The sequence below is a fragment of the Hakea prostrata genome, chromosome 1 (assembly GCF_041222555.1).
Source record: "Hakea prostrata isolate BN-2017 chromosome 1, UWA_Hpros_2, whole genome shotgun sequence".
Taxonomy (NCBI): domain Eukaryota; kingdom Viridiplantae; phylum Streptophyta; class Magnoliopsida; order Proteales; family Proteaceae; genus Hakea; species Hakea prostrata.
In genome coordinates this window covers 74,055,778-74,066,105 of record NC_142600.1, presented here as the reverse complement: position 1 = coordinate 74,066,105, position 10,328 = coordinate 74,055,778, and the positions used below count along the sequence as shown (strand labels likewise).

The window sequence follows — 10,328 nt, the reverse complement described above, 5'->3', positions numbered from 1 at the left end:
TCAAATTGCCTAATAAAATAAATTAATGTTAAGTTCATCTTCAAAGTTGGGTACAAAAATTCAAATCACATCAGCATTATTTATTTGAAAGTGTTTTACAACCCTGCTTTCTCTCATAAGACTTTTTGGGTCATTAGAGAGATCTTTGATACGCATTAAATTGTTCATTTCAATGAAAATCATGATTTTTTATTATGTCTTTTGCGAAATCTAAAATCTAAATGATCTTCTCTATTTAGGTAAATTATAAAGAAAGAATCATATGGAGACATTATGTTTGCATGTTAAGTTCATTGAAGGTTTAGAATGATAAACTTCACTAGTTTGAGAAGTTTCTCCATACTTATCTGGTATTCATTCAAGAAAATGACATGAGAACCCACCATAATGAATTAGAGAATATTATATGATTAAAAAGTATGTTCAAACAATGAATTACATTAATTAAGAGTATCTTTTGATGATTACATTTGTTTAGAATCATCTTCTAATCATTATTTTATGAAGTATAAAACCTTAAAAGGTAAGGATATCTTGGGTGAAACTTCATTCTTTTGTCAAATTCTCCTACTAACAATGATAGAGCCTTTCACTATAAATATCTTGCTTTACCTGCAACAATTTTATAAGTAAAAATGAGTAAATACACACAATGTTTATGTGGTTCGATCAAAGGCTACGTTAACACAGTCAAATAGAGTTGAATTTTACAATGAAGAAGAAGAATAGAGAACAACCTAGCCATTTTTCTATCATTCTCAACCTTTTTGAGAAATTATCGGTATAAGAACTAGTGAAACATCATTTTTGAGTGGAATTACGTTAGTAAGGCTGCCATGGACTGTTATTGATGATTTAACGCAATGGTTGAAAAACTACAATCGTAGCTGAGGCCAAAGCATTGAAATAGTCCCTTAGCTAAGAATTACACGGTTAAGGCTGCCTAAAAAAGTTGTCCATGCAGTTTGCTTGTACAGAAGTCTTTGGCACTAGGTTTATCCATAGTGTTTGGAAAAAATATTTTTTGTTGTGTACGGCTCTCTTGTGTGCATATACGTGCCAAATAACTAGTTGAGAAAGCAAAGAAATTACACTGCTATTTTGGACTTTTCTAATTTAAAATCAATCTTTAAATCCCAACAAATTATTTGAAATATATGTGCATTGTTCGGCACAACAGAAGATTTTTTCCCCTATTGTTTGATATATTTAAAAAAAAAAAACCAACAAATACGAAAAAAAAAAAAAAAAAAAGAGAGAAAAAATCTAAAGAAAAAAGCAAATCTTTAAGCCCTACACAAAATCTAGGTTGATTACCCCCATTAACCCAAAAAGACTACAAATAGTTCCAGACATTGGTGTCCCTTTAGTTGTTCTTTGTGAGTACAATATTAAATCTCAAGAGTTTAGTAGCATTAATGCAATATTGATGATCCGACCTAGATCCATTTTCTAGAGTTTCTTGTCCTTTACCCTTTTCAGTGATGGGGTAATCAAATCCCAACACAATGGACCACACAAGACCAGTTGATAGCCATAAAGGATAATATCAAGTAATCAAGGGCATTTTGATGTCCTGAAAGAATTGTGTTGGATCATCTGGCTCAAAATTATAGAACCGGAATTTGGCTCATTGCAGTCTGAATTGTTTCGAAAAGAAACCCTAAAAAATTATCATGTAGATTGTTCATCCATCGACTCAATCGAGATTGTACTGATTGATCTGAGTAGACCGAAAATTAATCGACAAATATCAATATCCGATTTCAAATCCTGTGAGTTCAATGGAATTGAATTAAGTCAAACTAAATCAAACCAAACCAAACCAAACCAAACCAAGCATGTAAAAGGTAAGTAAAAATTTTGAAGGAAACAAGTGTAGTTTAATTATCTCATGTGATAATAATTAACAAAGAGGTTTTGGACGAAAACAGAGAAAAAAAAAGGGAACACAGAGAGAAAGCATCTAAAAAGAGCCGTTGGCCCCTACCCTTTTTGTCTCTCATACGGTCTTGGTTTATTTTTGTTATTTTATGGTATTTCTTTTTCTTTTTGTATCCTTCGTCTTTATCACTCTTCAATCATAGAGCCGACGTAAATAAATCAAATAACGATAATAGTAAATCAGCTCAGCAAGTCCAATCATACAATCTGCCATCGTTTCTGCTTCAAATTGGTTCTTGTGGCCCTCCCTCTTCTTCCTCTGCGGCACTCTCAGAAGAATCTTTGAAACTTTCAGACCCTCTTTGAAACTTTTTTGCGGTTCTTCCTGTTTTTTTTTTTTTTTCAGATTTTGAAGTCGTTTTATTTTGTTTTGTCGAGTTTCTTTTTTGGGTCCTCTGTTCCTGATTGATCAAGACGAAATGCAATAAATTCACTCATTTTGTCCAACCCTTTAGGCATTATTTGAGCTTGGCTGGTTCTTGCGATGGAATAATTCAGAGACCCACTTCCTATAGAATAGGAGACAGCGAGTTTTTCCTTTTGGTTGGGGTTGGGTGGACCATTGATGTTTTCTTTTCATTTCCCCCCTTTAGAGTCAGATGTTTCAGCTCCTGTTTATGGAGAAGAAAACCACAAGATTTATGTATATAAATTGAATTTAGTCTTTATGAACTGCAAACCAAAGAAAAATATTGCAAACTGCTAATGCTAGCCTTCCTTCTGGGGTTTCAATCGTGTTTAGTTGTTTCAAGCTGGGAAGTGAGCTATGGCTATTGAGAATTGAAGGAATGAGAAGAACCCACCTCAAAAAGGAATAACCATTTGTGCGGATTTCTTCTCTTCACTTAATACTCGTTTTCACCATTTGTCTCTTCTAGCTTTTCCATGGCAAAGTCGTCCGGATATTCTAGTTCAATTCAGCGATTCCTGCTGTAAAAAGCTATTTTTCCATGAAGGAGATTCTGAAAACCAAATTCATCTGCTGGCCTTTTTCTGCAGAATTAGAGGGAGATACTCCCTCTTGAAGTTAATTTACCGGTGGTCTGAGCTTTCCGAGTTCCATAACCAGAAATGGTTGGCATGAATCCACTTAGGCTACCTTCTTTTAATGATTTCAACTGCCCCACCATTTCGTCTTGTTATTCTGTTAGGCTGAAAACTGAAAACCCATTTGTACTATCACATGACTCAGACATAGAACATATGATTTTTTTCTTTCTGAAAGGATTTCAAGATATTTGATATTTCTGAGTTCCTTTTGTTGGGTTGTGAATTAAAGAGAAAAGCCAGAAATCAACCTCATCTGTAAAGTTGTTTTTCCTGCTTGTTTGGGGACCTTCTGTCTTCTACTCTTCTTTCAGTGAGGCTTGAAGGTTATGTGTTGGGTGATGGCCACTGTACACCGAAACTGGGAAGGAGTACCAGAAATTCACCTAAGAAAACAGCTAGCTTTTGCTGTTAGAAGCATTCAATGGAGCTACGCAATCTTCTGGTCAATCTCAACGGGAGGGTATAGAACAGTTTCAGTTCCTTCTTCACTTCTTTCTTTTATACTATCAACATTTTTTTTCCTCTGCCTTCTAGATTCCTGCAACTGGCTCTGCACAGCAAGTTAGAGAAATGCTAGCATTTGTGTTGAAGGACAATGTGTTTTTTCAACTGGGAAATTTTACTGTTAATGCTTTTTCTTCATGTTCATGCTCATATTTCATCGATTAAATTGCTGGTCCTCGTCTGTAAAGTTGTTGAATTATTAAAATTGCTGGTCTTCTATGTGGGTCTCAAAGATAATGTTGTAGTTGAAAATAGTAATGTTATACTGTATCTGGATTTCTTATGCTTGGAATCCATCAAGAACACCCCCCACTACCACCCAAAAAGAAAAAAAACAGTATAAAACTGGGTCACTTGCTTTTCAATCCTGTTTTCTGTCTGTTCCTAAATTAGGTTTTCTATGACTATTCCTTGCATAATTGGAGAAATCTGGCTTTAATGTGTTTCCTCTTTGGTCAATTATAGTGATGGCTTCAGATTTTCAGCCCCACTCCTGAGCTGTGGAACTTTTGATTCTCTCCCCTGTTGCTTAAGAGCATTAACTGGTGTGAAGATGCCTGAAATGCTTGTGCCCCACTTCCTGATGGAAGATAGGTTTTTCGTTAGCAAGAGATTAAAGATAGGTTTACACGGTTCTAAATTCTCTTACTTGATATATCCCAAAAAGAAATTCTCTTATTTTTTCTTTTCTTTTTCTGAATCTTTTCTTCTGGTGGTTTGGTTGTGATTACTTATAGGGTATTGGAATGGCAAGATGGTTACTACAATGGAGACATAAAGACCCGGAAGACATTGCAACCCAGGGAATCAAATGTTGACCAAACGGGATTGCAAAGGAGTGAGCAGCTAAGGGAGTTGTATGAGTCACTATCAACAGGTGATAGCAACCCACAAGCTAGGAGGCCTTCGGCGGCATTGTCTCCTGAAGATCTCACAGATACAGAGTGGTTCTACTTGGTTTGCATGTGCTTCCAGTTCAACTTTGGACAAGGGTAAGTTTCTTCTCCATCGATCTGATTTTAGTGCTTCTAGTTAAATTCTTGTTGTTGTTCTGTCCTCCTACTCCTACAGCCTTAAATCTAATTTTCTATATTAGTGTTTGGTTGGGATATGTGAAATGTATTTTATAGGAAGATCAAAATTGATGCTGGGAGCACGAGTGTGCCAGTGAACTTGACTAATTTCAAGTTATTACTAAAATTTGAGAGCAAACTTTTGCTGTAAATGAGAAAATAGTTGGAAGTGTGTTTCTCAAAAATGATGCTTAATCTTGTTCTTATTGGTTGATTTGGCTTATAGTCAAGAAGATGCGGCTAAACAAAACTCTTACCATTGTTTGTGCCCAGGTTGCCTGGAAAAGCATTGGAAAATGGTCAAACCATCTGGTTGTGCGGGGCTCCTGATGCAGATAGCAAAGTATTTACACGTTCTCTGCTAGCTAAGGTTACTCTTCCTTTCAGAGATCTAAATCAGATGCAAATCCTCTTTTAGACATTGGCAGACTAGCTGACTGTTAATCTCTTTTTTGCCTTGCTTTCGCTATATCACTGTATTGGAATCGATCATCGTCCTTAGAGCGCCTCTATCCAGGTACATACCTCTGTTTTCTCCTTCCATGTTGAATTATGACACAGCATTATAATTAGTCATGTGAAGTAAACCCAATGCTGTGTCAGTCATTTGGTGACATATAAGAGTTATTATCTAGTCTCTCTAGACAGTGGAAATAGTACTAATATATCATATACACCTAGCTGACCTATATGGGTTTCTGGTTGAAGTTCAAGCAAAGCTTTTGTTTTGGTTTGGCCTCTAGATCAGTTGTTCTCCAGTATTCCATTCAGCAGCATTCAGTGAAAATACCATCAAACATAGCTTCTGTTTTTGGTTTGCAGACTGTGGTATGCTTCCCATTTTTAGGTGGTGTGGTCGAGCTGGGGGTGACTGAACAGGTAATTTTACATGTCATATTTTGTGCTTGAGTTCGGTTTCAATGGCTGAAACTTATCACATTATGTTGTAATTTTGGTTGTACTTAAGGTTTCAGAAGACCCCAACCTCATTCAACAAGTTAAAACTTGCTGCTTGGAGTTCCCAAGGCCTAATTGCATTGAACAACCAGCTTTAAGCCCTCAAAATGCAGATACTGAGGAAAACCTTGGCCATGGGAAACTTGATAAAATGGCTTTGGATCCGGCAATCCAAATTGAGACAAGACAACAGAGTGCAACCCCTGCATTAGTGGCATCTTACATTCCTCAAGAAGAAATAGAGTTCAATGAAGGCCAGATTGAGGAATTTCATGCAAATATCTGTGATGTGTTGGAGGTGGATTCCCTCCATGACAGCTCAAATGGGTGTGGGGTGCATCAACACTCTGGCGATTCCTTCATGCTGGAAGGTGCAAATGTTAGGGCTCCCAAAGTTCAGTGCTTGCATTACTTGGATGATGAGTTCAGTAATTGCATGCTCGATTCCATGAATTCTAGTAACTGTATATCCCAGACACTAGGGAATCCTCAGAATGTGATTCCTTCTCCTAAGAATGACAAACTGAACGAACTTGAAGAATGCAATGACACTAAGCTAAGCTCATTGGTCTTGAGAAATGATGACTTGCATTACCCAAAAACTCTTTCTGCCATTTTTAGGAACTCACGTACTTTGATTGTAGCATCATCTGTTTGCAGTGGTAATCACAAATCCAGCTTCACAAGTTGGAGAGAAGGACTACTGGTTCCTTTGCAAACACAGATTGACAAACCACAAAAAGTACTAAAGAAGATGTTGTTTGAGGTAGCTTGGATGCATGGTAATAATTTGATCAAATCAGTCCAAAGAGAAGGAAAAGATGGACTCCTTGAATCAGAATGGGATGATGTTGGTGGGAACCATGTATTGTCAGAGAGGAGGGGGAAACTGAAGGAAAAATTTCACATCCTGAGGTCCCTACTTCCATCTCTCAGAGAGGTACTTGAACTACTATTTCCAGGAGATTCTGTTGAGTCACATTCAAGGTTAGAAATTTAATATTGTGCATATTTGGCAGGTTGATAAAGCATCTATCCTTGGTGACACAATAGAGTACCTGAAAGGGCTTGAGAGAAGGGTAGAAGAGTTGGAATCATGCAAGGAATTGACAGAGTATGAAGCAAGAGCAAGAAGGAAGCACCCTGATGTAGCAGAGAGGACATCAGAGAACTATGTCCAGAAAGACATTACAAATGACAGAAAAACTGCAACTCACAAGAGAAAGGCTTCTGACGTTGATCAAACAGAAGTGGAACTTGACTGGGCTTCATCAAAAGATGGTTTGGCTGCCAATCTCACTGTTATCATGAATGAGAGAGAAGTTCTGATTGATTTAAGGTGTCCTTGGAGGGAGTCTTTGTTGCTCTATGTTTTTGATGCCATAAGAAATCTTAAATTAGATCCTCACATGGTTCAGTCTTCGACGGCGGATGGCTTTCTTGTACTTTCAATCAAATCTGAGGTTTGCACCTAAGATACTCAAATAGGAAGCCAAGTGCTTACTATTTTTACATATATTTTTTTCGTTTTTACATTGCTGCCTTCATCTGAATGTATTGGTTGCAGGTTAGGGGAGTGGCTACCATTTCTGTTGGAATGATCAAGCAATCACTTCAGAGAGTCATTAGTGAGTTTTGAACACTGTGACCTTTAGGAGGGGCTAAAATTGCAGGGAGAATGATGTCATTGAATTGGTTTCTTCTTATTATGTAATAAGAGTTTGACTGTAGGGATTAAAGCTCCAGCATTTGGTGTTTCTGGCACTGATATCTATGTGACACTAGATAGAAGATCATAGCTGATTCTGCTGTTGGGGTCCCATATTTCAGTTGAATTTCTTGTATCTAATTGCTGTAAGCTGATGAATATCCTTGTGCAATATGGAGATTAGTTTTCACTCATTGAGCTCCAAGGGTTTTTTTTTTTCTTCTTAAAGGGGTAAGATAGGGCCATCACCAGTGTCCCAAGACCTGTGTCTGTCTAACTTCCCTTGGATGATGACCTTGTTAATTATGATGGATTATGTCGACACTTTCTTCCCATAACTTTCATCACAACAACAACAACAACAAGAATCGTTGTTTGAAACTAAATAGGATCGGTTATATGGATTCTTGCCTTCCAATCAACTTTGCTTGCGACAATACTAGATACAAGGCTTATGCATATCCTTTCTCACCACTTCTCTTAAGGTTATGTAAGGTCTATCCTAAGCTCTTCTGATTCCTTCAATCTAAACTAAATCACTTCTTTGTGTAGAGGCATGCATGGCCTTTGTTGAATGTGTCTATGCCACTTCAATTAATTTTCTCATAGCTAGTCACTTATTGGAGTTACTCCCAGACTAGTTCTAATATAATTATTCCTTATCTTATGCTTCTTAGTTTTGCCACGTATCTATCACTTATTGGGTAGCTATATATATCCTTTTATGTGATAACGAGAAATAGAAAATGAAAGGCACCTTGCTTCTACAAGACAGCCCTGCGCTCATTAGATTGGAATCTCTGTGGTCGAGATTGAAATTTCGGCCACTCGTTGCTTTAAATCAAAAGATTCCCCCTGTGTTTGGAATCAATTACATCCACTATCCCTGGGAAAAAAAATCAAATACCGATGTCCCTTATTGTTAAGAATTGAAAACTATAAATGGACAACTGTCTCTGCTGAAACAGTAAGGGGGCATTTGTAATTGATTTTTTTAGGGGTAGTAGATGTAATTGATTGCAAACACAGGGTTTATATGTAATTTGCCCAATCCTTTTATGTGATAGTGAGAAAGAAAAAATGAAAGGCACCTTGCTTCTGCAGGACGATCCTACGTCCAATGGATTGAAATCTCAGCAGTTGAGTCTGAAATTTCGGCCACTCGTTGTTTTAAATCAAGATATGCAACGAGTGACTGAGATTTCGATCCAATGGTGTGTTGGTTGTCATGCGCATTTAATGCACAAGACAAACAATTTCAAAATGAAAGAGAATGTCACTGTACAATCTGTTGGAAAGACATTATCACATGAGCAATCGTATAAGACAAATAAAGCATAATCATAAATATAAAAACTTATCTTGTTTCAAACAGCATGAATGATCTCCTTGTTGAAAAGTGGCAGAGTTGAAACGTGTAGGTAACGGCACTTTCTTTAAGGTATTTAAACGCCCCCGAATTGTGCACACGGGTCAAGAATGCATTTTCACCTCCAAGATCAGTCAACCCCTCCATCTCAAATGGTGCACTCCGTAATTGATGGACTAAGGGATCCGTAAAGCTACATTCACCAATTCGTTTTCTATGACACAATTTAAAGTAAACCAATTATTTTTCAAAACATTCGTGCGAAATAACAAACTCCTCCCACCTTTATATAGGAGAGCAAGAGACACCAACGAAGGTTGTCTCCAAAGGTTATATCTTTTCCCTTAAGGCATGTTTGTTAGCAAAGACACCTATTGGCCATTTAGGTGTCTTTTAGGAAAAGACCCAACCTTTAGAAAAATAAATTGTTTGAATTTTCAGATAAAACTATGAAAATTACAACAATCCCCCACAAAATTCAAAAATTTTTGGAAAACAAAACACTAAACTGGTGAACATATTAGACACAATAGGACACGTCGTTATATGTGTCTTCAGACTTGAACCTATACTAGGTCTAATGAACTTCGCTATAGAGTATGGGAGAAGTCAGACTTCTTGAACCTTTCCTCAGTGCGTAGTGCTGACAAGCTCATCAACCATATCTTATCAGTCGACTTTACATGATAAACCTTTTTATCAAATTTATTCTTTTGGACATTTTTCCTCTAATAAAAGAGAACATGCCATATCCCAAATCTCAGTCTCATGGATGTCTAGAGAATTCACCTATATAATTCTCATTGGAAAGCGACCTTATTTCCTACATCCACTTAGGTTAGCCAGTGTGCACCACAATTAACACACCCCCACATTTTGTAGGCTTTGGCTAATTAAGAACATTTTGCTCAACCTCTTTCCTTGTGATGGTACTACTTTTCCTTAATATATTAAAATGAACTTAGTAGTACTTCTCAGGTCATCTAGTGATTTCGTTGTTTTACCCTTTGAACCTAATTCAGGATTGAAACCTCTTCACATAGGTTGGGTGTCCATTACATGACCTTGGATAGGCTTTCATAGTTCATTCCTCCAAATAACATCACATTAGTGATTTTGAAGCTTTACTCAAGTTTTAGTCAAACCATTTTATTGACTATACATAGCGCTATTTTGTCAGCCTCAAGAGACATATGTATAAAACATAACGTCCCTTCTATTTATAGATACATGCTTCTAAGACACAATGTCTTACTTTCTCTATTGATCATGTCATTTACAGTTAATGTAAATGCTTATTCCAATGATCACCATTATGTATCTTTCATTGTCACCTTAGCCTTGTGGCTTAGGATTTGACAAATTTACAAAACCACACATGTAGGTACTTATAACAATCACCTACCAACACATATTTTTGCATGTTATCTCTTCGAGTTTTCAACCTTCTACAAAGGCAAAATCTAGCTGGTGAAATCTGGTGGAACTTATGATTTTAATTAAAAACTCATTCCCCACCACTAGTTTCCATATCACCTTTAAATCAAAATGGCACCCAAATGCATCTGAAGCATATACCATTTTCTTTTCAAATAAAATTAGCCATTTTACCATAAAATCTCTTGAGAAGAGACTACACATAAACTTACATGACCCCCACAATTTCGGGTTTACCATGTATAAAATTCAATGGCCACTACTATGATGTTCTCCATATTTAAGT

General features: G+C 36.8%; 1 protein-coding gene across 1 annotated transcript; it reads left to right on the top strand.

Moving 5' to 3' along the window:
• The first annotated feature begins 2,073 nt into the window (after positions 1 to 2,073).
• Positions 2,074 to 7,430, top strand: LOC149029987 (transcription factor EGL1-like). Its single transcript, XM_089142307.1, has 8 exons — positions 2,074 to 3,454; positions 4,236 to 4,490; positions 4,845 to 4,941; positions 5,074 to 5,088; positions 5,394 to 5,450; positions 5,539 to 6,468; positions 6,548 to 6,991; positions 7,096 to 7,430. The coding sequence occupies exons 1-8, from the start codon at positions 3,321 to 3,323 to the stop codon at positions 7,165 to 7,167; spliced, it is 2,004 nt and encodes a 667-aa protein (XP_088998433.1). The 5' UTR covers positions 2,074 to 3,320; the 3' UTR covers positions 7,168 to 7,430.
• The last annotated feature ends 2,898 nt before the right edge of the window (positions 7,431 to 10,328 follow it).

Excerpts from the sequence above, each read along its gene's own strand:
- LOC149029987 (XM_089142307.1), top strand. The coding sequence starts at position 3,321 with ATGTGTTGGGTGATGGCCACTGTACACCGAAACTGGGAAGGAGTACCA. Across the intron at positions 4,491-4,844 it reads CAGTTCAACTTTGGACAAGG|GTTGCCTGGAAAAGCATTGG; the intron begins GTAAGTTTCTTC and ends GTTTGTGCCCAG. Across the intron at positions 6,992-7,095 it reads TACTTTCAATCAAATCTGAG|GTTAGGGGAGTGGCTACCAT; the intron begins GTTTGCACCTAA and ends TATTGGTTGCAG.